Raw genomic sequence first — 26725 nt, 5'->3', positions numbered from 1 at the left:
GATTTCCTGGGAACTCCCACAGAAAGGGGGGAGAACTAGAAAACATATATATGCATATTTTTCCCCTTTATTCTAGCTGCCCTATCATCGGATTTTCTGATACCTTGATTTACCTTCAGCCTTCCAGATGTGCGCACCTAACGCGCAGAGATAAAATCAAGTATAGGTTATGGAGAAAAAAAGTTGCACTTTGGAAGACAGAGGCTCAATGGGACAAGCAAAGCATTTAACATGCAGGCAGTTGAGAGCAGAGCCCAGGACTGACCATGGCGTGCGTCGGGTGTGTGGACTTGCTGGACAAATGGATGGGGCAGGGGTCATGGAGGAACAGAGCAGAAAAGAACTTCAACACTGCCACCCATACAAGCTTGAGGAAGCGGGACAATTAAACGGCTCTAATCTTTAGGTCCTCTGTGGCCCTAACTTGCCTTTGTCTTAACCACATTTTCTTGGCAATGGCTCTGGGTTAGGAACTCCACCTCTTTACTCTCAAAAAAGTCCTGAATAAAGAAGCCTGATTAATGTGTATGAGGGACTCATGGCCAGCAAGCAAGAGTGGTTCAACTCTGAGACTCCAGGACGCAGCCCAAGGGCGGAGATGTCTGATCCTGCAGTGCAGATGGCAATGGAGGGCCAACAGGGTTGGCGGAGCTGATCTCCAGGGTTTAAGTAGCCAACAATCTGGAAGTCTTTCTTCTCCCTCCTCAAACAACGGCAAGCCCTACACCCTCTCCCACGGTTGCTTTCAGAGCAGAATGAGAAACCAACGCCAGACAGCAGACCTGACCCTGACCAGTGACCCCCACCTCCAGTCCACCTAGGCCTGCCTAGTTTCAAAGGAAGAAGAGCCATCCTTTGGAGGAAGAGACACTTCACGTGGGACTCTGGAGCAGAGCTGCGAGCAAAGGGATTGAAAGCTTTCTCCCATGAGAATAAAGAAGACTTGCAGGCAGAACAAGGTCGTGCGATACAGAGCTGTGGCCGAAAGCCAGTGGAGGCCGCGTGCAGAGCCACGATTCGCCAAGGGGCTTCCTGGCTTGTGGGCAGACAAGGGGGGCGCACGTGTAGGGCACGACCTGGAGTTCTGTGCAGGCAGGTGCAGGCACACACACCTGCAGGGGTGTGTGGACTCCACCCTGGGGTGTCATCAGTGCTCACCACACCTGTGGATGTCCTCAGTCTATTTCTCCTGCCCTGGCCAACGTGCCCTTTCTTGTAACCCCAGCTGAAGGGACGGCTCCCTCTGTGGCCATGATGTCTGAGCAAGCCTCACCCCTGTTCAGAAGAGCCGCTCTCTACAGAAGCTTCCCCCTGGTGGGATGACCTCTCTGGAAGTTTTCCGAGGACAAGGTGGCAGAGAACGGAAACATCTACCCTACTGGCAATTATGGTAATTGTGCTTCTATTTCAGCATAAACCGCAGCGCCCTTTCCGTCCTCTCCGCCCGCCTCGGCTTAACGGCAAAGCTGCGCTAGGCAAAACCCAAACGTCAAGTTGTACAGATAGAGTGAGAAGTCAGTCTTCAAAGCTTCAAAGATTGTCCGAGAAGCTTATTTCTTGCAGGTTTTCCTCCTTCTAAAAGGAAGGCTTTTTTACTTGCTAAAAATCAGATGCATAAATGCATTGATGAGATGGTTGTTACCGACACGGTTTGGCAGGCAAGAAACGGTCATGTCGACGGGAGTACCTGACAGGCAATTCTAGCTTCAAATGATCCCAGTTAAAAGGCTTAAAATGCTGTAATTTTGTCATTTTTTGCTCTTTTCTGGCTATTGTCTTACTTAGGAATGAAAAAATATTATGACAACAGTGTTCCTTCTGTAACAATTTTCTACGAACTGGAAATGTGAACGTGTTGCCAAAGTTACATTTTGCCACGACTGACTCCAAGGAGACCATGGAGGGGAATGTCACTGAGTGTTTGTTCTAAAATTTAAGTAACTGATAAGCGTTCAGAGTCATCTTCGTCTAAATTAGAGTTGATAGGGGTGCCGGCGGTAACGACATTCAGCAAATGAAATTCCGTGTTAAGCACAGCAAGCACTCAGTAAACTCAAGAAAGAACAGAAGCTTGTTCCATCTCAGTTTTTCACATCCGTGGTGCTCGGGGTACCCAAATGGACAAGATCTATTTGCGATGGAGAAGAAGTTTGTTTATAGAAATACTGCTGTTTTATAACCTGCCTTCACTTTTATCTGCTACTTGGGAGCAAACGAAGAGACTAACAGAGCCCTGCCCTAAAGAAGACTTCCCTTCCCACATGGTTCCTTCCCTAAGATAACTGAAGAACGTTCAGCCATCGCTGCCCCCAACCCAGGGCTCCAGGCACCATGTTGAGCAGCCCAGTGGGTGAGCCCAGAAATCACCTGCAAACATAGACAGTTGGCGACCCTGAATTTCCACTCCACTCCCTGGAGATGCAGCTCCTTCAGACCATGGGCAGCAAGTCATGCTCCAATGAGCTCAGATGGCAAAGGCTGAGGGAAGGATGCCAAATACTCCATTTTCTCATGGCGACACATCAAACCAACAGAGGGTCACAAGACCCTAACACATCAAACTGGGCCATTTGCTCCCTTTTCCCACCAAAAAAAGCCTTTGAAAGTCTAGTTAGAGGAGAGATGGTGAGTTGAAGACACACTATGCGAGCAGCGAGGCGACGGAAGCTGTGTGCAGCCGTCATAATCCTAAGGGCCATCAATACAGTTCTGAATACATCCCAGGCCTTCTCCAATACATCCCAGCAAGACAGGCAATGCTGGAATCCCATTTTGCAGATGAGGAAGTAGAGGCCCATGAGACAGGTAACCTGCCCAGGTTTACCCACCTGCGGTGGAACCTCAAGGCATCTGGCCCCAAAGTCTACGCCTTTCCCTGGCCATCCCACTGCCATCAACCCACAGAAGCCACGTCCCGTAAGGACAGCCATCCCAGTTAACACCATGTGGGACGTCACAGCACAGACCCGCGTCCGAATTCTGCCTCTGCCCTTGGCCAGCTTTGACAGCTTGCTGGACAAGCTGCTCTGCTGTGTGCCCTGGTTTTCACATCTGTAAAATGGGCTCATGCAGCCTCCTCCCCACAGGACCACACGGGGATGACCATGAATGCAGGGCACCTGGAGGGAGTGAGGGTGGGCAGCGAGGAGGTGCACGGCCACCATGAGAATCAGGAGCACAGGTCGGCGAGGCGGGCGGTGGTGGGGTGACAGGGGTACAAAGCCAGAAGAGGTGGTGAGAATCGGAAAGGCCGGGACCAGAGACGACAACTTGACACCACACCTCCCACTGAACACAGCCAAGGGCGGTCTCATCCCTAACAGCCTGTCTCAACAGGTGGAAGAAAGCACTCCGCTCGTGAACTGCCCACTTTCGTGAAACCGCACATCCACTCACATAGTATAAAAGTCTTCGAATGAGCCCATATTTTTATTTTTCCTGTTCTATTTTTTTTTTTTTGGCAGGGGAGGGGTAATTAGGTTTATTTGTTTATTTATTTTTAGAGGAGGCACTGGGGATTGAACCCAGGACCTCGTGCATGCTAAGCACACGCTCTACCATTTGAGCTATACCCTCCCCTCTTCCCTCTTCTAAAAGCAAAACTCAATAAAGCTTTCACGCTGGTTAGTGAGGATTCTGGAAACATGGTGGATATACGTCCATTTCCGCCCCCCTCCTTTTCCTGACTCTCTTTTGCAAAAGTGACAGAACTGATCTAGAAGGAAAATAACTGACAGAGGACCATCATAGGAAGGCAGAGCGGGGTCCCAGGTGTGCCCACCTGGAGCTTTGGATGCAGGTGGGCTCACACAGCACCTGCCAACTGCTCCCCTCTCACTGCCCAGGAAGACACTGAGCAGCAGAGCAGGGATCTCCCTCTGTGGGACGGCCTCTCCCCGCGGCATGATCTGAAGGCTTTGTGCCCTGGGCCAGGTGGAACAGTGACTCCGGAGGGAAATAGGTAGTGGAAGGGGTGTGGCCAACATCCCCACCTGCCCTAAGACGCTTTGACATCAGCTTCCGGGGGTGTCGGGGCAGGCGTGAGCTGATCCCCACTGCCCCTCACAGGGCAGACCTTGTGTGATGAACTGTTCCATGCTGCTCAGCCTGGGAAGAGACCACTGGACCACAGCCACCTGCCGCGTGGTGGCTGTAATGGCTCTTCTGTTGTGAACTCCGCAGAGACCTGCAGAAAGAGCCCGACCTGGTGCCTCCCGCCTGGAGACAAAGTACAGCCTCGGGCCACCAAACATGTCTCACTCAAGTTCTGTGAGGTCCCACACCAGCCAAGGGTGCTACCCAACCCCGACTGATGCCCACAATGATGAGCAAACACTGTACATGGAGACACACACACACACACACGTTCCTCTCCATAGATTAAACACCTAACTGTAAATTGTAAGAACATAAACACAACAGGCAGCAGTACGAGAGAAATGTATATAATTTTGTGGGTAGAGAGAGCCCTTTTTCCCGCCAGTCATCAATCCCTAAAGTCATGAAGGAAAAGGCCTTCAAATTCGACCACGGGAATTCATCAAAACGACTCTACAAGCAACGTGCCAAACAAAAAAGCAGGAAAACCATTTGCAACATAACAAGTGAATATTCATGACTTAACGCATGGACAGCCCATACAACTCAATTAGGGGGCCAACAATTCAAGAGAAAAGTGGCCAAAAAGTGTGAACAGGGGATTCTGAGGAGAAAACAGACAACCGTGGACTAAAACGGAAAGTCTCAACTCCACATGCAGCAGCAAGGGAAATTTAAACGGTGAAAAGGCATTTTTCACCTGACAAACAGACAAGGAAACGTCCTCTGGCAACCGCAGTTTTGGAATCACAATATCTGGAGTTCGTAGGATGACGGAGGAATTAGCGACATCACAGACCAATGGGTGTCCCGGCGAAAAGCACGGGTAAGACGCTGCAGGTAACAGCTACTAAAACTCCACTTTTAAATACTCTGATCCCGCGTTGTAATCTTGGCAAATCTTCCTTGTAAAAAACGCTCCCACAGATTCACACAGATATACATAGAGAAGAATGTTTGCGACAGCAGAGCTGTAAATAGAACAGCAGAAAGTTGCTGGGAAGTCAGATGCCCATCCCCCGAGAAGAATGATTAAATAAACTGTCGTTGAAGAGAGAGGACATGAAAACCGAAATGCTGACACTGAAAGATGCCCAAGTAGACAGGTGAGGGATAAAGAAATGTTGCAAAACATTGGATGGAATTTGTATCAAACACTCACGACAGTTAAGAATCCTATCCGAACATTCTTATAAAGCACTGGCGACCTATTTAAAAAAAGAAATGTATGGAATGACCCATGAACGAGTTTACCTAATGGGGTGGGGTCACATACGGCACCCCCTTTCCCTTCTCAGTCTCTGCATTCTTTGGTTTTGTATAATACGGATGACCTGGGCCGTCAGAAAAAGAATTACACGTAGTGAGTCAAACATTCAGCATAAAAAAAAAATTCGGATTACACAGTCAACAATTAAAAAAATAGTTTTTCTCTTGCAAAGGGGTATAGGAGATGCCGCTGGACAGGGCTTTCAAAACTCTGCCCTGGAACTATGTGGAGGCTAGAAGTCAGCGGTCACTTCCTCCTGACACCTGGTGGACCCTGTACGAACAGAAAACAGCCCCCAAGCCCATCCGCTCCCAGGCTGGTCAGGGACACCATTTACCCCATGGCCACCCGCTCACCAAGAACCCCTCCAACATGCATTTCAGAAAGTGTCAACGATGGAACATCCTGGCAAACGGAATTTTACTTTAACGTATCATAGATTCATTTTCTTCTTCAAGGCTGCAAGGAGTTTGAACCTAAACAAACGTATACCCCACTAACCATAGCCCACACACTATTTACGGAAGCCCTGCATTTTTAAAAGTTCACATTAAACTCTCCCAAACAGTCTAACAGCGCATCTCCCTAATTTTTTTTTTTTTTTGCATATATCCTGAAGCTTAGTGTCTATTTTTGGAAATCTAGCATGTGATTTTCTTACACTGTCTCTTCATTAAATAAGTTTGACAGTTGTGGGAAGAAAATTAGATACAGGTGGGTCTGCAGGACTCACTCCTTTACAAGGGACGGGCTGTCATCACTTCCCAAACGTCTTCTTGAAGTTTCAAAACCTCATTATGTATCTTGCATTCAGGTAAACAGTGGGCTGTAATGGAAAGTATTTCATGTCTCTCCTGTCTAGATCGGCTTGAATAAAAAAATCTGTTCATTAGGCAGAGGTTTTTGTAATACCAGACCCTGTCAAAAGTCCCAGGGTCGATGCTGCCTGTCTGCAGGCTCTATCTGCTGATTATCTGGGTAAGAGGGGATTGCAACGGTGGGGCTGGAGATCATCTTTCGTCTCATTCAGAGCTAAACTGCCGTTCCACACATACACCCAAGATTTGATACTCTGCAGTAAACTCATGCATTTCCAATTTTAAAAATTCAGCTGCCACATCAGGGAGTTAGCATCACGCTGACGCGATTAAGCAAATTTTACCCACGCGTGCATTTTTTAAGGTGTGTTATTTAGGATGCCGTTGAAGAGGAACTTAATGCAAAAGGACATGTACACATGAACACACACACACACACACACACACACACACACACACACACACACACACAGAGAGACACTCCCAGACACCTTAAACTCTATTTGAAAATTCCCTTGAGGAATTTTCAATGAAGAGAAGCACCCATGTGAAAATAAAATCCAATTTGTTGCTTGAGTTGAGTTTTAATAATTGTGTCATTGACGGCTTGGGATGCAGAAATTAAAAAAAAAAAAAAAAACCAAACTGCTGGCTGAATATTTAAAATACACTTTGTAAGCTAAACACAGAGGTACGGTTAGCAGAGGCAAACTCCTGGAAGATTCCGCTGCGTACCTCCTCCGAGCCATGTCATCCATGGAGGACAGGACTTATGAATCCATGCTGGCTAAATGACAACGTGTTTTTTTGTTTGTTTGTTTAATTAAAAAAAAAAAAAAGAAAGAAAAACGTCTGATCTGTTTAGGAGTCAATACAGTACGGCATATGTAACTTTCTGAAAAAGAGTTGCCCTCTTTCAGTGCAAGTTATTAGGTATAAAGCAACCTGACAAGGATATACTGCCCAGCAAAGGGAGTATAGCCAATATTTTAATACGAGCTATACACGGAGTATATAACCTTTAGAAATGTGAAGCACTGTACTGCACACATGTAACTTACATCATGTTGTATATCAACTACAATTCAATAAAAAATGAAGTAAATTACAGTTGCCCGCTTTCACTCATTACATTAACAAAGACTTTGGGGGGGGTGTTGTTTCAGAAATCACAATGCTAGCCGTGTGTAGTCAACTGATACGATCAATTGGTACAACCCGTTCTTTTTTCTGATATTTATCTTTTTATCGGCTTCTTTGTACAACCTCTTTCCACATCTCACACGTTTTCTTTTTGTTTTATATGAATGTTGCACATGTTTTTTAACTGCTCTGTCCTTGGTCTTTTTAGTTTACTATGTTTTTTTTTTTTTCACAGCAGGAAATTTTAGATCTTATGTCATTAAATTCGCCATCTTTCCCTTTTTAAAAAATTTTTTTAAAGTTCTTTGGCTGTTTTAAAAACAATTTTGTATTGAAGTGTAGCTGATTTACAATGCTAGTTTCAGGTGTACAGCAAAGTGACTCAGTTATACATATATACATACATGTATGTATTTTTCTTTCCAGATTCTTCTTCATCATGTTATTACAATAAGTCAGACAGAGAAAGACAAATATCGTATACTGTCACTTATATGTGGAATCTAAAAAAGAATGATACAAATTCTATTCACAAACCAAAAACAGACTCAGGGACATAGAAAACAAACTATGGTTACCAAAGGGAAAAGGGAGAGAGGGATAAAGTAGGGGCTGGTAATTAACAAACACACATTACTATACATGAAGTAGACAAACAACAAGGACCTACTGGAGAGCACAGGGAAGTGTATCCAATTTCTTCTAATAACGTATAATGGAAAAGAATGTGAAAAGAAAACACATGTATGTACATATATGTGTTAAATTCTCCTTTCTTCTTGGTTCTTTCGCTTTTATGCTCAGCAAGACCTTGCTCCCCTCGACACAGACCTCAATATATTTTCTCGCATTCTCCAGCAGCAGCCATTTTCCAAATTCCACCTGCCCAAGGAATTTGCTCAGATAAATGGAGAACAGCAGGGTCGCACAGCAGGCAGGACAGAACTGGACTGAACTCCTAGCTCTCTGCATCCATCACTTTGGGTGAGCGACTCTCGGATTCCAAACTTCAGTTTCCTGGACAACTGACTTCTGTCCCGTGAGCACCGTCACTCTCTTCCTTCTCCGCCTCCTCGTCATCATCACTGGACCACCCTCATCACCATCGCCGTTTCCTTCTTCATTTACCGTTATCACCTGTATCACCATCTGCATCACTGCCACCATCATCACACCTTCCAAATGCACGCAGAGCACTCACCACCGTGCCAGGCCCTGGGAGGTCACTATAATGTCTCCCTAAAAGTTCAATCACCCTGTTGCAGTGAATGCATCTACTCTCACCTGTCTGCCTGAACTGCCCTTTTAAAATTTACACAAGATTCTCTTTCCCCACTTCCTCTTTCTTTTCCATCATTCTGTCTATTATGAAGCCAGGGCCACATGGTTTGTTTATTTTAATTTAAACTCTACAGAGCACAACTTTTAAAAAAATAATTGAAGTAGAAAGTTGACTGACAATATTGTGTTATTTTCAGGTGTACGGCAAAGTGATTCAGTTATATATATATATACACACACACATATATACACACACACACATATACACACACACACATATATATACACACATACATTTTTTTCAGATTATTTTCCATTATAGGTTATTAAAAGATATTGAGTATAGTTCCCTGTGCGCTACAGTAGGACCTTATTATCTGTTTTATGTATCTGCTAATCCTATACTCCTAATTTATCCCTGCTTCAAATCTCCTTTCTCTTTTGGTAAACATAAGTTTGTTTTCTACGTCCATGAGTCTGTTTATGTTTTGTATATATAGATTCATTTATTTTTTTTTTATATTTGGATAGGAACTTTATCCTTCTCTGACTTATTTTGGCTAGTATGATAATCTCTAGGTCCGTCTATATTGCTGCAAATGACAATATTTCATTTTTTATGGCTGAGTAGTATTCCATTGTATAAAAATGCCACATTTTCTTTATCCAGTCATCTGTCAATGGACATTTAGGTTGTTGCCATGCCTTTGCTATTGTAAATAGTGCTGCTATGAATATTGGGGTGCACATATATTTTTGAATTAGAGTTTTCATCTTTTCTGAATATATGCCCAGGAGTGGGATTGCTGGATCATAAGGTAAATCTATTTTTAGTTTTTTAAGGAATCTCCATACTCTTTTCCACAGAGGCTGCACCAAACTGCATTCCCACCAGCAGTGTAGGAGGGTTCCCTTTTCTCCACAGCCTCTCCAGCATTTATCGTTCGTGGACTTTTGAACGATGGCCATTCTGACTGGTGTGAGGTGATACCTCACTGTAGTTTTGATTTGCATTTCTCTGCTAATTAGCAATATTGAGCATTTATGTAGAGCACATTTTTAAACAAAAGTGCAAGTTAAAAAAACACATCTAAGAATTCACACAACATCCAACGTCTGCTTGCAGAAAGACCAGGAGATACATGTGTGCTTTCCTTCAGGAGTTCAGGAGTTTAATGATGGAACACTTTCACGTTCTGGTTCCTATGGCCTCAAAGTGCACCCCAGCACAGCTCGCCATCACGGGCACCATGGCTACAACGTGACAACGATGCATGTGTCATGAGCACCTAGCTCTCAATACCGCCTTGGCGTCACGGAGCCGACAGATGGGGCTTTGCTGCACAGAGCTGGGAGCCAGCACGCTCTTAGTGTACGTGGACCATCCCCGTTCCCTCCCTGAAACCGGTTAAAAACCTGGTCCTCTGGCTGGTGACCAACCCCTGAAATAATTTCCAAACCTCGACAGTGAGTGTCTATTTGATGCAACTGGAAGTTCAGCTCATGAACATGTTGTCCCTAATGGCTCTACATTTCTCCCCATAAAGCCCACCACTGGCCTGCCACCCTCGCTCCCCAGCTGTAGACCTTCACTCTGAAAGTGAATGAAGCCACTCAGCCGTAACCATCGCAGGACGGCCGAGCTCGTCATCTCTGCTGCATCTCTGTCACAGCAAAGGTGCCCACCGAACTGGTGCCCTGGCTTCCCAGCTCCTTGATCTCCTGACACAGGAACTTGCATCTAGTGTTTCAGTCATTCATCGTAGATATACGCCACAGGTCTGGAGACACCTGGAATTGTTCTGCCTCTGAAATTAAACACTTGCACCTTGTTCTAGCCTTCCACCACTTCTCCTACAGTCCGACTTGGACTCTCAGCCCATCACTTCCCAAGCCACCAGCCCCCTTCCATCCTCCTTCCCCTCCCGTACTCTGCCATCCTCAGTCATTCTCTTGCCAATCACCCAAGTCCCATGCCCAGTCAACTTTTGTGACATTCCCCGGCAAAACTTCAATTATCCATCAGTGCCACGATCCTTCTTCCTGCCCCTGCGTCGGACTGAAAAGCACACACTCCGACTGATGGATGCCCACACCCAACTCACCATTTCCAGGAAGACTAAGTTCAACACAGTATGATAAGTCATCCTGCGTCCAAGTCCTCCCATGCTTCTTAAAAAGGAATATCCAACCTCACTTACCCCCAGCTCCCCCCAAATCCCTCACTTTGCAATCTGGTATAACCCTAAAGTTCACAGGAGTGAAATCCACTGGACCCTTTTTCTCTCTTCCTCAAATGACGTCTCAGAAGTCTTAGTTGGTGCTGACCCTCCTTCCCTGGAGATGTTCCTCCCTCTGAGGCCCATGACCCCACTTCTCCTAGTCTTTCTTCTGAGTGTCTGGCTGGCCTTTCATTTTTCTTTTGGGGATTCTTCCTGATATTCCCTTCCTTTGAATGTTCTACTGGCCCTGCCCTTCCATTTCTAGGAACCCTCAGAAGTGAGCACCTGATTTTTCACACTTTAAAGAAGGTCCCATTTATCAGGAATAAGAGCATTTAAAAATTTCAAGATGGAACACCGATGCATTGAAGGAATCCCAAGGGAAAGACACAGCCTTACAGCTCAGATGACATTCTCTACAGAACAGAAGAAGGACAAAATACCTGGCACTACTTTGGTTGGCCCCGAAATGCTAGTTTTCGAGAAGTAGGAACCCGGAGGTGGATCTGTAAACTTCGGCCCTGGATTTAAATGGAGATAAATCTTGAGTCACAAGGTGCTCAACTGTTTGTTTTTGTTTTGTTTTCTGAATTTTTATGTATTTACTGATTTTCTGAGTGGGAGGTAATTAGCTTTACTTATTTATTTTTAGAGAGGGCACTGGAGATTGAACCTAGGGCCCTGTGTATGCTAAGCATGCGCTCTACCACCTGAGCTATACCCTCCCCCACTGTTTTTGTTTGTCTTGTTGTTTTAATTTATTTTTTTCTGTGTGTGTGTGGGTAATTAGGTATATTTTTTATTTATGAAACGGAGGTACAGGAGATTGAACCCAGGACCTCACGCATGATAAGCATGCACTCTACCACTGAGCTATTCCTTGCCCCCTCAACTGGTTTTTAATATTCTTGCAAAGCATCCTTATGCACTCCCACCGTTGGACTGGTATCCACGTGCGCAAGAGAAAGCTAAGCTCGCCTAGTGATTTCAGCACCTTGGACAGGGCCTTGCAACCAACAGGCATCTGCCCTTCGTGACGCCATCTTCAAAAATTACTTAACTGGGCACCCACTGTGGGCCTGGTCTGTAGCACCCTAAAATAAATGTCTTCTACATACACTCAGCCACAGCCCTTTTGTCAGGGTAAATAAACCTATCACCGAGCAGTTACTCAACGTCCACTGCATTGCAGGCTCTGAGAATGATTTCACTTACTCCACGACTCTTAGAAAGAGTCCATTTTTAAACAGACCATCCCTTGGACCCACATCCAATAAGCCAAACCCTGGTTAGAATTATGCTGTATGTTTGAGGGACCTGGACCGACCCCTAAGGCTCCTGATTTTCAGAGTTTCCTTGTGGTTCCCGTGGCTTGTGCGACTATCCTGACCTCTTGCTAAATGAGGACTTCCAATTTACTCTCCGCTCTTCAAGACACATTTGACAGGTAGTCACACACGATCTTGACCCATGTCTTGACTATACGTCAGGCACAGAAAAGAGGGGTTCATTCTGCACCCCCCCCACCCCCAGCTCGTCTTTCATGAATTCATCCATTATTTTTCCTTCTGGTGGGTTCTCTGCTTCATTTCTGCACCCACAGAAGGTGCCCCAGGGGGATAGACACTGGGAGAAACTGAGGTTGCCTTACCAGACACAGCCAGTAGGGGGTGCCACATCACAGGTCCTAAGCAACTCACAACCAAACTCGTGAGGGATTCTGGGGTCCCAGTAGGAGGGTTGGTGCTTCTTCCAGATTAAAAAAGAGACTCACTGTTTTCATTGGAAAGAATCTCGCATTAGTCACTGGGTCACAACCCTCAGAAGTGACAGAGGTTTGTTTTTTTAATTGGAAGGTTTGATTTGAAGCCAGAGATTTATTTTCACAGTTGCCTTATTGTATTCTCGACTTGCATTCCTCTTTGTAGGCTAGAGAATTTGCTAGTCTCATCCCAAGCAGGTGCTGATTTTTGATTCCTTCACGCGGTTCTATGAATAGCACAGGGTTCTTAATAAAAGCTAACTACAGGCAAATGCCACCTGACACCCTGGAGCCGTGAGCGCTGCAAACGGATGTGGCACAGACAAGAAAGCACTGGCTGGGACCGCCTCCAAACCTCCCATCCCTCCACCTGCTCCCTCTGTCCCCTCCCACCACCCATTCACAGGTCTCAGGTAAATATCATTGCATTTCCGAAGGAAGAAAAACAGCTAGAATGGCTCCCACCCAAAATAACTGGTGTGCATTTGAGAACACCACGATTTCACCCACTCGCTCTTCCTCCCCTAAAGCTCCGCAGCTTGGGAATTAATTGAGGTTGAAAATCAGACTTGCAATAGTGCCACGACTGCCCAAAGGCTTCACCTGTGTGTCCTGCTGCAATGGTGAGGCCGGCCATCGGCCATATACAGGGACCTTTCCCTTTTCAAACCTCTCAAGAATTATGTGCACTTCACTCATTTGTCCCTTTCTCCTCTGGGTTCTTATTAGATCGCCTGGAAGAATCTTAAACCCCTTAGCAGCGCCTCAATTCTCTTAAGCCAGGGTCTTACCATCATTACATTTTAATTTCTGCATCCAAAAATTAAAAAAAAAAAAATAAAGAGGCACAGAGTGGGCATCTAATAAAGGTGATGAATGAAGGAACCAGCTCTTTCCCTGTGATTTATTGTTGACTGTGTGCACTACGACACTACACTGATGTGGCCTTTCCGGTTACCTGGAAAGCCGTGGAGGGAGGTGGACCAGACTTCAGGCGACTGCATTCGGATGGAGGCCGACTGCTCATGCATTGTGTGACCTGAGGCAGGTGCACTCAGCCTTCTGCAAGCCTCCCCCTGCCTCATCCACAGAACGGGAGTGATGCCCCGACTGTCGCCAGCACAAAGGGAGGGGATGCCCGGGAAGTCCCGGGCCAGGTGCGGGGGACATGCGCTCAGCAGGCGGTAGCTGTGATGACTATAATGGGCCCACCCCTCGAATTGCACGGTGGTGTTCAAGCTCCAGGTCTGCAGCCACCACGACACCCCTGGCGTAGCCCTCACACCACAGCTGTGTGGCCAGTTCTTCTGGTGTTATTATAACACAAGCTGGAACGGTCGTGCCACTAAGAATAAGACGCTGAGGCACCAGGATGTGGGGCGGGGGTGCCGCGGAGGACAATTCAGTAACAAAGGTTGTTTTTATGAACACGGCTTTACCGGGACAGAAAAACCTGCAGAGGAGAAAGTTATGCTCCATAGAAAGACGCTGCCTCCAGGCATTCTGAAAGGAAATACTCTCAGGGACAGAGATCTGCCCTCTCTAGCTGACTGCTTCTCTCTCAGCGGCTCCCGGTGCTGGGTGCATTCATTTTTAAGCCAATATCCCTGTGTTATTTTATGACATGATTATTCAGAACGGTAGTCTCCTTCTCTGGGAGAGTGAAAGAAAGAATATTCCTGGAAAGAAAGAATATTCCTCAAGCTGCTCAGAGGTACTGGATTTGTAAAACAACAGACACCCTGAGAAACGAACGGGATGGCTTAAGGGGAAGATCATATTTTTTGGCGAAAAAGAAACAACACAATCCTCTAGTAGTATGATATCAGGGTCTAACGCAGATCTCAAAGATTAAAAACCCCTCTCCGTTCTATTCCAGATGCACCAGTAGCAGGAAAGCATTGGAAGTCAGACTTTTTAAGAAGTCAGGGTAGGCATATGAGCTGCTCTAATTAAATAAAACTTCATCAGTCAGTGTGATGCAAGCAGCCTGAGTTTGCTCCGTAGCCAACAAACGTTAGAGGGCCACAGACAAAACCTGTTACATTAACATGTAACACTCATTAAAGAGATAAAATATGCTACGGATTCACACTGCGGAATAGTCTACTGATTCACAGTACCAAGGTGTGGACGACGTGAACTAATTTCCATGCGACATTTTCAGAAGGAAAAATGACTCAGGCAGGCTTGTACTGGTGTCTGTCAAAGCCCCGAGTATAATGCATTCTCCTTACGAACCTCATTAGGGGGAATGTTCTGTTTTGTTTTTCCTAGTGCGTATCCATCATTTGTACTCACTTCTGTTATCCACTAACATCACAGAGATCGTTAGGGAAGAAAGACACTGAGAACTTGCCTCGTCTGAATTCTCCACCCAGCCCAGAGACTGAAGACATCTTTCAAGTTCACAGAGATCGTTAAAGCAAGAGCTAGAAGCTTGAATAACGGTGCAGTCTTCTAGTCTTGAAGACCACGCTCCCACCAAGATGGAGACGAAACCGAACAACGCTTGCTCTTGTAATCAACACAGTTGGTGGCCCTCACGAAATGCAGTCTGCTGCTTAAAACAAACCAACAGGAGAACTCTGTGGCCACGCTAAAGTATCTCTAAAACATCTGGATTCCAAAACTGTCCAATCAGTGGACAAGAAGAAAAGGAAGGAGGAACGAGACACGGAAAAAAGGAAATAGAGAAAAATCTTAAGCAACCTGGTTGACGGTGCCATTTGCTCAATTTTGTCCAATTTTGTCCAATTTTTCCCGGCCAGACCAAGCAATGTTACCATGAGAGATGCAGTACAAAAGACAGGAACTGAGTGAGAAGTTCAGAGCCCACTGATCTGCCGTCCCTGTGCTGAACCGACGTACTCTGGCTACACCCACACCCTGGAACAGACCCGAGACGGCTCAGCTGTGCGGAAGAATGCAGGTCTCCATCATCTCATGTAGACGTGCGAGACACAATTTTAAAGGGAAGACCCTAAAAAAGACGTCCTTCTGGGGCCTCTGAAAAAAAATGCCACCATTTCTCAGAAACAGGGTAACCTCTTAGGAAAAGGAGAAGGGACGCAGGGAACGAGGTGGTCTTTGCAGCAAGAAGAACACAAGGTCCAGGAGAAGCAGACATGGTGTGAGCTAATAGCAGCCTTGGAAGGCCCTGTGGCTATGGCACCGAGAGCCTCTGTACCCCAAATTTACCACGGACCTAGCTTTGTGAAAGGCAAGGGATTGCTCATATTTAATTGCTAAAACAATAAAGCAGTGAGAAGGATTAACGCTTTAATTCCCTTTCTTCATTAATCTCTTCCATCACCAGCCCCCAACCCCCAGACACAGACTCCCCCTGGTGCCGTATCCATTGGCAACTGCAAATCACGCACTCGGGGCTGAGATGCTTTTTACACTCTGTTTACCTTTCATTATTAGTGTTTGTTTGGTTACCCTTTTTGAAAGGACAAAACAAAGAAAAAAAAAAAAACACATGCTATCTCTCAAGGCGTCAGGGACACGGGTGGAAACTCATAGGAAGTCAACTAGAAGCAAGAAAAGACTGAACCGCATTTGAAGGGCAGACTGAAGATAAAGGTCCACGTACCCACACTCCAATCCATCTCCTCCGCAGCGTCCCCGTAAGCACCGTGTTTGCTTTTGCCGGCAAAGTCCTCGCTGGAGAAGAGAGCCGTGTGCACTTGCAGGTAAGACAGGACCAGCAGGAAAGGTGTCTCAGCATTCCTGCGAGGGGAAAAAAAAAAATCCCAGAGCCAAATAAGCACGTCGGCCACCGTTCTGACTAGGGTCCCCCTAGGATTACACGAGGCCGTTTGAGAATTCAGGAACCACCACCAAAGGAAGCCTAATGTCGAATCTCTGATTCACGGGAAGAGAAGCCTGCACAGGTTACTCATGATGACCTTCTACTGACCAGCACACCGAAGTGCTACGTCCTTGAATGAAAAGCACCAGAGAACCACCTGCATTTTCTTTTCTTTTCTTTTTTTTTTTTTAATTGAATTCTGTTCTTCCCTCTCTGTATGAGATGAATATGAACGCAGGCACCTTCAAAAGAGTACCCTCTCTGGAATATACATACAGAAGTAGTTGACACTGGACACACTCAAGTGTCTTGACACCATCTTGCATTGTCAACCACTCACATCCACATCTTTCCAACGCCAAGCCAACTCTGCCTTCCGCCATCCTGCCCACCTTCTACTACGGAGCAGGTGTCCCAGAACGAACGCTCAATGGCCAATGCTGAGTTCTGGAAGTTAAATGGACCGTTCTCTGAACCAGCCCAAATCATCAGTGCTTTCGTCGAGAGAGACGAATGGTGTTGCAAAAGCATTTCGTAATCCACAGTGCACCTAAACCTACCCTGCTGGAACTGATTTCCTGAGGGTTTTTTTTTTTTTTTTGACACAGAGGTACTGGAGACTGAACCCAGGACCTCGCACATGCTCAGCACACGTTCTACCGCTGAGCACCCCCTGTTGGAACTGCTGCGGATGGAAAGACGCTGGAGAGTCTTAAGCCATTCCCGATGTGCACCTGGGGCCCTTCTGGACCCCTGCTAGGCAGCCCAGTTACTGTGCGGGTCTCTGGCCACTTTGAAGGGATCACACCCCTTGTTCAACATCTTTGCCAGCAAGTACAAGTTCTAAAGAAATAACCTATTTAAAGAAGTCACCAGTGCTTTTATATGTTTACTTAATCCCCGAACCCCTCACGATACCCCACAGACTTCTGCACACAGTGTGGCCTCATTGTACCCAAAACCGTATCAAATTTAGGAACTGGGTAACTGGGCAGCATGTCTGCAATGACTTTACTTCCAGTACACAAACGGACGACACGCTGACGGACGCGTTTTTAATTTCCTAACGCGAACGCGGCTTCGGTTCCTGCAGCCGCTGCGGCACCCGCGAGCCAGCGGTTCACACGTCTGGGGTAGGCAGCGCTTGTTCGAGGGCGCCCGCCTTTTGACACAAAAAAGAAGCACAGCCTGCCACAGTCGGGGTGAGCCAGGCACGGCCCCTCTTCGGAAAACAGACCGAACTCAGCAACTGCTTGTGAATCAGTCGCGTCGTGTTTCCTAGGTCCGGGGCTCGGCGATGCATTCTGCCTTGTTTTTTCTCTTACAAGAGTATATGGTGAAGGAATGTCATTATTATTTCACAACTGAGAAAGTACACGAGCACACACACACACACACACACACACACACACACACACACAAAGGCTGTAAGCAGCTTGTTCCACATCTCCCAGCAACTGACGTTTGAAGGCAAGAGAGTGAGAACCCACAGCCTCTGCTCTGTAACTCTGTTACTCCCCAGAAAGAAGACGTATTTTTGTTCAGAAGAAGCATGCGAGCTGTCTTCCTAGCTGATAATCTGCATGTGAGAATGTGTCCCAAAGGCGTCCCGTGAGCTGCTTCCAAGGGTTTGTATCCTTGAAGAACCTGGAAGAATGAGACGAAGCCATGGCACACTGAGGACGTCGGCACACAAGGAGGTCTGTGACGTGTCCGTCCTGGTCGCTCTGGGGCGCAAGCATATCCGTGCTTGGACAAGCTGCACCTCCTTCTCAAGAAGCAGACGAGGGCCCTAAAAACTGGCTTGGATTTCCCAAAACAAACACAAAATTACCCTCTTTCTACTCGTCCCTAAATAGAAAAGCTACACTACACACGGGTACCATCTCAGTACGATCTCGGGCTCATCTGTTCTCCCGTTTTTTTTTAGAGTTAAGGAAGACAGATAAGGAAGCTTTAAAAAGTCAAGTCTTCCCAGGGCATAGCTGGTCATAGCTGGAAATGCGAGATGTGACTGGCAGTATGTGCTGAGAACGAAGAACGACTGTGTGCCTAGCAACTTGGACAAAAAAGGAAACAGCTGAAGGAAGAGGCGGCCAACGACGTCACTGGTGTTTTATAGCATCACAGGGGTCAGAAGATGCAGGCATGTCAACACATGCGGTGACAATGAAGGAGTCAACGATCAAGTCGGCACAACAGGCCAATAAGGGAGGCCGAGGTAAACGTCCTTCACGATGCGTGCAGGAAGAACGGTCAAGTTGCGTCCGAGTCCAAGACAGAACACTCTGGAGTTCCATCAAGCACCGCGGAATGTGACTTCTGTCTTGGAATGGAGGGGGACCCTCGGTGGAAGGGGAGAGGCCCATTCATGCACTGATTATCAGTACGCACCCGTGTGGAGAATTACTACCCTAACATCTCTCTACCATCCAGTAGAATCCACATCACAGAAACCAGACAAGGTGCTGGGCATCCAAGCAGAGTGATTTGTTTTTATACATGAAAACAAACCTGGAGCATTAAAGAAAACACACCTGGCTTGCAAAAACACCGAAGCACAAAATGCACCACCCCAGAACAGAGGTGTGATCCGTGGAGTGCAGGCCTGCGGGCTGGACAGACAGCCATCACCGCTGGGCTGTGACTGACAGCTGGCTGTCGGAGGAAGGAACTCTTCCTTAGCCATATCCTCTGAGACAGTGGGAAAAGCCACCACTGTCACGGCCAGGCTCACTGTGACGGCCCAGGACTCTCTTCCTCGCTGTGACCTTGAAAACTAAATGACACTCGAGCAAGTTGTTGGGAGGGAGAGTTCTCCGTAACAGCTTAACTCCTTTTTTTTTTTTTTTTTTTTATTAGCTGGAGCACTTCAGTAAACAACTCTTGAGAATTTATTGCTACTGTCTCACACGCCGTGTGAGAAGACAGAACTTTCAGCTGCTACATGCCTTCCCTCTCTCTTTGTTAAAAATACAGAAGGCAGCTCTGCATCTTCCCAGCAACCTGCAATCACTTCAATCTCAGAATCGGAAGATTTACATCCTGTCCACGCGGGAGTGAAACCCAGACAAGAGGATGGTGCCAGCGTCATTTTTCTTTTCTGTCCGCCACGATGTTCTTGAATATCATCTTCCTCTTTGGAGATTTTGACCTTTATTTTTCAACAAGCATCCGCACTTGAGTCGGTGCCGCAGGGAACAATTGGAATGAAATTGGGATGTCTGTGGATTCCTTCGGAGAGCCCTCGGATGCTGGTGACCCGAGCAAGGCATCAACCAAACAGTGGCTCCGGCAGCCATCCAGCTGGAGCACGTGTGACCGCCACTCTGTACGCGCATAGATGGACATGCCCAGCTGTTCATTTCCTCCATCCAAGGCTGCCACATCGATCCTCCTGACCCAACACCAGGCACTAAAAATATAAAGGTAAGCTGGACCAGACCCTGCCACCTGTGACCCACAGACAAAACCATTAGTAACTTGTCTGAGCTGCTTTCAGTGCTATGACAGAGCGCATCAGAGGACGGACTCAGAGAAGGAGAGGACATTTCTACCTGGCAGGGGTCAGAATGAGCTCCCAGAGAGAGAGACCTCAAAGGTCACTGCAGTGCAACGGGGTACGTGAACGCTTTCCATAAACACGCCGGCGTCTGAGCTCTTGTCCCCGTAAGATGTTCAGAGATTCAGACATGGGACGGTGGCACAGACATTACCTGGGTATTCACCTGGTGAGCTAAAAGCACAGTGTCTACGGCCTGGGGCCCCAAATTACTCATTCAATAATTCAGAGTACTTTTTTTTTTTTTAACAAAAACCCCCATAGGCAAGGACTTTTACCTGCAACAGAAAGATACCGCGAACAGACAGATAGCTGAGGAGGGGTGTGGGGGGAACGAGGGCTGGTAACAATTTTACTTTGTCTACCTTTTTTACCCTGCTTCAATGTTTTTCCAAAGTAGCATGTGCTATGTTCATAACCAGAGACAAATGAAGATCTATCTTGGATATTAAAAAGTTGACAGGAAAACTAGGACAGCCACCTCGTCCCCACAAAGACAGAGGTGGAAGAGAGGGACAGCCACGTCTGAAAGCTGAGGTGTGTAACGGGACCTACGATGCTGCCTTGCGTTTTGTGTCACCTGCGTCCCTCCAGCTACAAACAGCACGCCAGCTTCCCCACGATGACCTCATCCATTAAGGCTCACAAAGGGCTCTCTTTGTGCCAGGATCGTTCATGGAGAGATTTCTCCGTGGCTCGGTAATATTCCTACCAAATAGATGGCTTTTTTTACCCACTGTGGAGTAAACTGAGGAAGCCAGCCTACAGACACCATCCATAACCCCCCTCCACCCCCCACACTCGCTCTGAACTTTAATCAAGGTGCCCGCGTTCATCCACACGCCCCACCAGGGAACAGGCAGAGGAAAGATTCTTTGGGGGCTTCTGGCTTTAAATTACCTGCCGTGCATTCCTCAAGGATCCTAACCCAGAGAGGGGAAGACACTGAACATTGGGGAGGGGGAGAGAGTAAAAATTTCCCTATGAAAGAAGTAAGGATGGAGCATCACTATACTAGGACATGGGGCACCAAGGAAGAAGACTGAGTCCCACACTGCCTTTGGAGAACCAGTCGTGTCTCTGCTTAGTTCCTAGCAGGGTTACCATGGTCTGGACGGGTCCTTCTTCTTCTAGGCCCTTCTCGCCTGCGTCTTCTCTTCCCCCTCCTCCTCAACCTCTTCCTCCTCCTCCTCGTCCTTCTCCAAGTCCATCCATGTCCCCTTGGGTCCCTGGCGAAGATGACAGACTCCCAGCACACTGACAAGAGACACTGTCCACTCTGAGCTTCCGACACGGAGACCCTGTGTCTTTGGAGGAGCCGTCGGTTAAGTGGACGCAAGGATCCTTGCAGACTATCTCTGGGGACAATGCAGGTGGGCGGTGAGTGGGGACCGCCCAGCCTAAGAGTTCGTTGTGACTTGTTCTGGAAACACCTAGGGGAAGCATGGCTGCCTGAGGGATGCCAGCCGCTCAGCAGTGTCTTACAAGGAAGGGGGTACAGCCCAGTGGAGGGGGCGCCTCCTTGGATGGACCCTCCACGGAAAACAAACAAGGAAGCGTGTGAGAAGCCCACCACAGTCCCTCTGCCCTGTTTGGGACACCTCTGTCAGTTTGACGCACGATATAAACACAGGCCCCCTCTTCTACAGGCTCCCTCCCCGCCCGGAGACAGGAAAGAAACATTGAAAGGCCGTGAGCCGACGGCCCTCATGCTCACTGGACAGAACGTGGGAAATGTGTGTACCTGGGACCCGTTCCAAAGCACGGTGCTTGTACCCACTCACTGAGCACGGGGACGCAGGGCTAAAAACCCGAGCTAGTATTTAAAAAATTGAGACCCCTGCCGTTTAGAAAAATTCTCCCCAAACAGCTCCCCCCTGCAAAATATTTCTGATTTCTGACTTCCGTGGCAGGTTGGGAAGTCAGCAGCACCGGCCCCCATGCCTGCGGGATCGCGGGCAGCTGGAGCCCTCATGACTCAGCAGCCTGAACGAGGTGGGCCAAGTGCAGCCCCCGTGGCCCCCAGACTCGCACCTCACATCAGGCGTTTCCTCGCCAGCTGGGGCCCCTGCGTACCTGTGCTTGAAAATCTATTATAGCAAAGCTCACCTTTCCTGGTTCCAGTCTGGGTCATAATCCCAGGGCTTGAAAGGGATCTGTGCGTTGGATGAAGCAGGGGTGGTCTGAGAGTGCTCTGTGCACGCCCCGTTCAGGGAGGCGTGCCGTGGACCCGGACCCCGTGCAGCTGAAGACAAGCCTCCTCTATGACCACGTTCAGCTTGCGGTTGGCCCGGCCCGAACGAGGGGGCGCATTCAAAGGACATTCCCGTCCCTAAACTCATATCCCGCTGGACCATCAAAGTGACAAGCCAGTCAAGTACCATGTGCCTCTATGGAACAAGACCACTCCTTAATTATTTAACCTTTCCACTCTTGAGAGTGAGTGCATGCACGTGTATGTGTGTGTGTCCCTCTGTGTCCCTTCATCTTCAATTTGATTTACTCTTCTCCCCATGAATTAAAAATCAATGTCGCCCCTATTCCTTTCTGGCTTAATCTCTTCTCTGAACTAACAAAATCATCCCACGATCCCTTTTCTAGAAAGCACCTCTGGGTCAGCTCACAGCCATCCATCACGGCCACTTACACCATCGCCCAGCTGGACCTGGGAAAGGCTGGGTTGGAGGTGCTCTGTAAACGCATCTCAGGAACCGGACGGAGCCAAATGGTGATGCAACGGAACAAGATAAAAGGTCAAAGCTCCCGATGATGCATTTCTCAGCTGTCACAGCTTTTAGGGGGTGATGATGACATAAGCCGTGCTGGTAAGAAAGGCGTATTTATTCACCACAAAACTACAGACCCTGAAAAGTGCTACAGGCAGCTCCTCCCTGTGAGGACCCCCTGAGGGCTCAGCCTTTCCCTGTGCAGGTGATCTCCCCGTTACTCACCCTCCCCGTACTTCAGATGTCCCGCTGGCTTCCCCGTGGAGAGAGGTCTCGGACCGAGTTTTGTTAAAATCAGAAAAAGCGATCTTACAACTCTGGGGAGCCAGAGATGAAAACTAGAACTCTGTGTCATTCCCAAATTTCGGATCTGCTGTCCAGCAGTCCCTAAGGGACACGTTTATGAACCCTGAGAGAGATCCCCAAATGAACTCAAACGAAAGTTATTAGCATGTATTTCACTCTTGATGACAGCCTTTCAAAATACACGTGAACACACACACACACACACACACACACACACACTGAATATGGTGACACAACTTCCGCAAAGCAGGACTTTGAGAAGAGAACACTCCTGGTCAATTTCATACGAACTTACGAATCCGCTGACTGGACACCCTGAGCTACACAAATCAAGTGGGTGTGCATAAAGTCATCATCGTTTCAGAAAATTTCCTCTTTGGACGGAACACGTCTTGATTGGCAGAGAAACACACGGTGGTTTCTTTCAACTGAAACGTTTTTTTAGCAACGAAGTACTGTTTTCACAGAATTTAGACAGGAAACCAGCCACCAAACCTGGCTGTTGACCCAGCAGAATGACCCGGATTCGCCTCTCTCTTTGGGGGACCTTGGAAACATGAATGTCACTCTACCCACTGGCATCGAACCTTTGTACACGTGGCCGCGACTCAAACAAAACAAAAACTACCTTGGGAACAGAATTAACTTGGTTAAGTTCACCATCCATCACCACGCAGCCTTCATCTTCTTTTCAGGACACCCAGATCCGTCTCCCTCGCCACGGTAATGATTACACTACGCACGTGAAAGTTTGTGTAAGAGCCAGCAGGGCGCATTCTCCTTTTGGGGTGTGAGACGTGGACTCCTCCGCTTGGAGAAGGGGTGTGGAACTCCCTACCCTCTTCCGATGAATCCATACTCAGACCTTACTACTAAGATGGCAGAATAGGTGTGGAAGCAAAGAAGATGCCTAGCTCGTTATGGCTCGCTCAGGAGAGCCCTCGTGGAGAGTTAGATGTGGGTTTTAATCCACGGTCGACTACTGGCTGTGCGGCTTTTGCCATCACTCACAAGTTTTCAGTCTCCAATTCTCCCACAAGAAGCCGTCTCTTTACCCACCTCCCAGGGTCCCTGGGCAGCTTTGTAAGAGGTGAGGGCTACGAAACGTGCCCAAGATGCTGTGCGTATCCGCAGTGCCTACTGCATGTAATTAACCCGTGCCGGTTACACACGAACGTGCCCCACGCTGGGCACCCCAGCTGGACCTGTTTCACAAAGCACGGAAGAGAGTCACGGCACGGGAGGAACGCAGGACGGCTGAAGGACCCTTCCTTCGGCACACACAAGGGGAGTTGAGTATCTCTCAAGAAATCTACAGGTCATTCCTGCCTGCAACAGCAACAGGGATTTCTCGCTAATTAAAGTACATTAAGGATGCCCTGTGTCTTGAATTACTACACAGCTTATAACATATGGTGAGCTAATTATCTACCTCTCTAGCCATAGAAACGTCTTCCCAAGACAAATTTTACCCCTAAAAGAGTCAATTAGGGTGAGGGATTGTGGTGGAGGGCACGGTTATATATTCCAAGCCATCGCTCTCTTCAATTTGGAAATACACACTTGTAATCCTGACGCATGGACCTGAATGCAGCTAAGCAGACCACACTTGAGAGGACCAAGAAGCAATCAACTGCCTCCCATTAGGTCCCCGTCATTCGTGTCTTCCAATCTCAAGTCAGCATCTCGAGAACAAACCCTTGAGCAGAAACCATTTCAGTCCCCAGGCTCAGAGACAGAATATGAACATTAGAAATGAGCATTTAAATCCTTTTCCTCATCGCCTGTGACAAGTGCACTGAAGTGGAGCTGTGTCCCCCCGAAAACTGTTTCCACAGCAATCCACTGAAATAAGGCACTGGTTTCGACTGGGAAATTCTGATGCCCAGGCACCTGAGTCAATCGCACAGACACTGTCATTGCTTGGATGGGCCGTCCCTGCTTCTGATGAGCCCAAAATGCGTGTCTCACAAATGTGGTGAGACTGCCCCAATGATTCAAGACGCTCTGGTCAATGACGTAACTCATATAAATGTGTCTCTGGATCCTTAAAAAAAAGTTTATAGAAATGGTAGTGTCACCGTGGGTTGCGATTCTCTGGTGCCACATTAAGGCAATTCTCTCAAGAACCTTGGACATCAGCCTTCAGCAGATCAGACATGTACCATATAACACAGGAAGTCAGTGTCACCCAGGGGAGACTTTACGTAGATGCTTTAAATCATTGAATCATCAGATAACACACGCGAGAAGTTTTTTTGAGAATGGCCTCGTGGTAAACACATGGCAGCATGGTCACTGATACTGACCATCTGTGCAGTGCTCCAACGTGGGCAGTGGTCATTCACTCTACAGTCACCTGTTTGAAGACTAAACCGTTAAAAAACCCCCAAAAAACTCAGTAACCAGAACCCCCAACTATGGTGTTGCTAGAACACCCGAATCTCTACTTCTGGAAGAAAACGGAAGAAACGCCGATGTAATCAAGAAAAACTGGCCGGGCTTCAACATCCCGAAGCTCATCAAATTTGCTTTGCCACCCTCCTAAAATCATATGCTGAGGAACTCATGAAAACGTCTTGTAATCACATAAATATTCAAAGTCTGTATAGATTCAATCTTTTTCGTCAAAATACCACATGTAAAAAAAAAAGTGATTCACCCTGCAAGCTGAGCAACACTCCTGATTCCTGTCATTTTGCATTGAGCTCTGAAGTATTAATCTCCTCCCCGCATGCTTCTGAGAGATGGCTGTAGACGGAGAGTGGTCCAGCCTTACTGGCAAATTTGCCAAACAGCAGACTTTTTTGTGCATTTTGGCTTAAAAGGATAGGTTTGCCCTCCGTGGAACACCGTTCTAACCTTGGAACGGCCCCTCTCTTGTTTACAGGACACTGCAAGTTTAACTGGCGAGGTGAAAGCTTTGTCAACCATGCAGACTGGGACCCAGGGCTGAGTCATGACATGAATGGAGCATCACAGTCAGGTATTAAAGAAAAGAAAAGAAACAGAACAGGATCGGGTGGAACGCATCAGACGTGATCACTCTACAGAGAAAATAAAAATCATTTCAGGAAACTTTCGTTTCAGTTAAACACCTCTTGGGGAGGTACAGTGTTGTCACCTTCGAGCCACCCAGCAGGGATTTCCACAGAGAGGACTGGCACTCTCCACTTTCAACCGACATCCCAGGATCTCCCAACACAAAGTGTGAGGAATCGCAATTCTACACCTCCAGCCAAGAGCATCTCCCCTCTCCCTTTCTTGGTCTACCTGTGGAAAGTTCTAGTGACCCAATTTCACTCGCCACCACGTACTAAGCTATTAGAGGCAACCCCACCATCGACAGTCCTGACCAAGCGCCGTGCCCAGGATGTGGGTGGCCACCCCAGGGATGCCCGCCTCCGGCGTTGTGGGCAGATGGCTAGGCTTACTGAAGGCATGATAACCCAATGGTACCTCCACGTGCAGAATCACAGACATAGATGTTCACGAGCATGACGGCCATGTAACACCTCCCCCTTCTCTAAAGAGTCGAATTACGTTACATCATTCAACGCACCATCTTACGAGGTTTCTCCACTCTCTGCTGCCTGAACAGACCCGCTCTCACGGGCGTAGCAAGGACCCACCAAGACCAAACATCTGATTTCCACACCGAGTTTCCATCTTTGTCTGTCGACTGTCCTCTCACGTTACAAAGGGAACAAAACATTTTGT

At 47.5% G+C, this 26725-nt stretch overlaps 1 protein-coding gene across 7 annotated transcripts in view; it reads right to left on the bottom strand.

Moving 5' to 3' along the window:
* The window catches only part of STS (steroid sulfatase), a 138717-nt gene that overhangs the window by 44755 nt on the left and 67237 nt on the right, over positions 1–26725 (bottom strand). For all 7 annotated transcript variants that reach the window (XM_006195403.3, XM_032475314.1, XM_032475317.1 and 4 more), the window contains one exon: positions 16193–16329. In XM_006195403.3, coding sequence (XP_006195465.2) covers positions 16193–16329 — 137 coding nt within the window. The remainder of the gene's footprint in view (positions 1–16192; positions 16330–26725) is intronic.

This window comes from Camelus ferus, chromosome X (genome assembly GCF_009834535.1).
Source record: "Camelus ferus isolate YT-003-E chromosome X, BCGSAC_Cfer_1.0, whole genome shotgun sequence".
Taxonomy (NCBI): Eukaryota; Metazoa; Chordata; class Mammalia; order Artiodactyla; family Camelidae; genus Camelus; species Camelus ferus.
The sequence above is the reverse complement of the archived record's forward strand: the minus strand, read 5'-3'. Positions and strand labels throughout refer to the sequence as shown.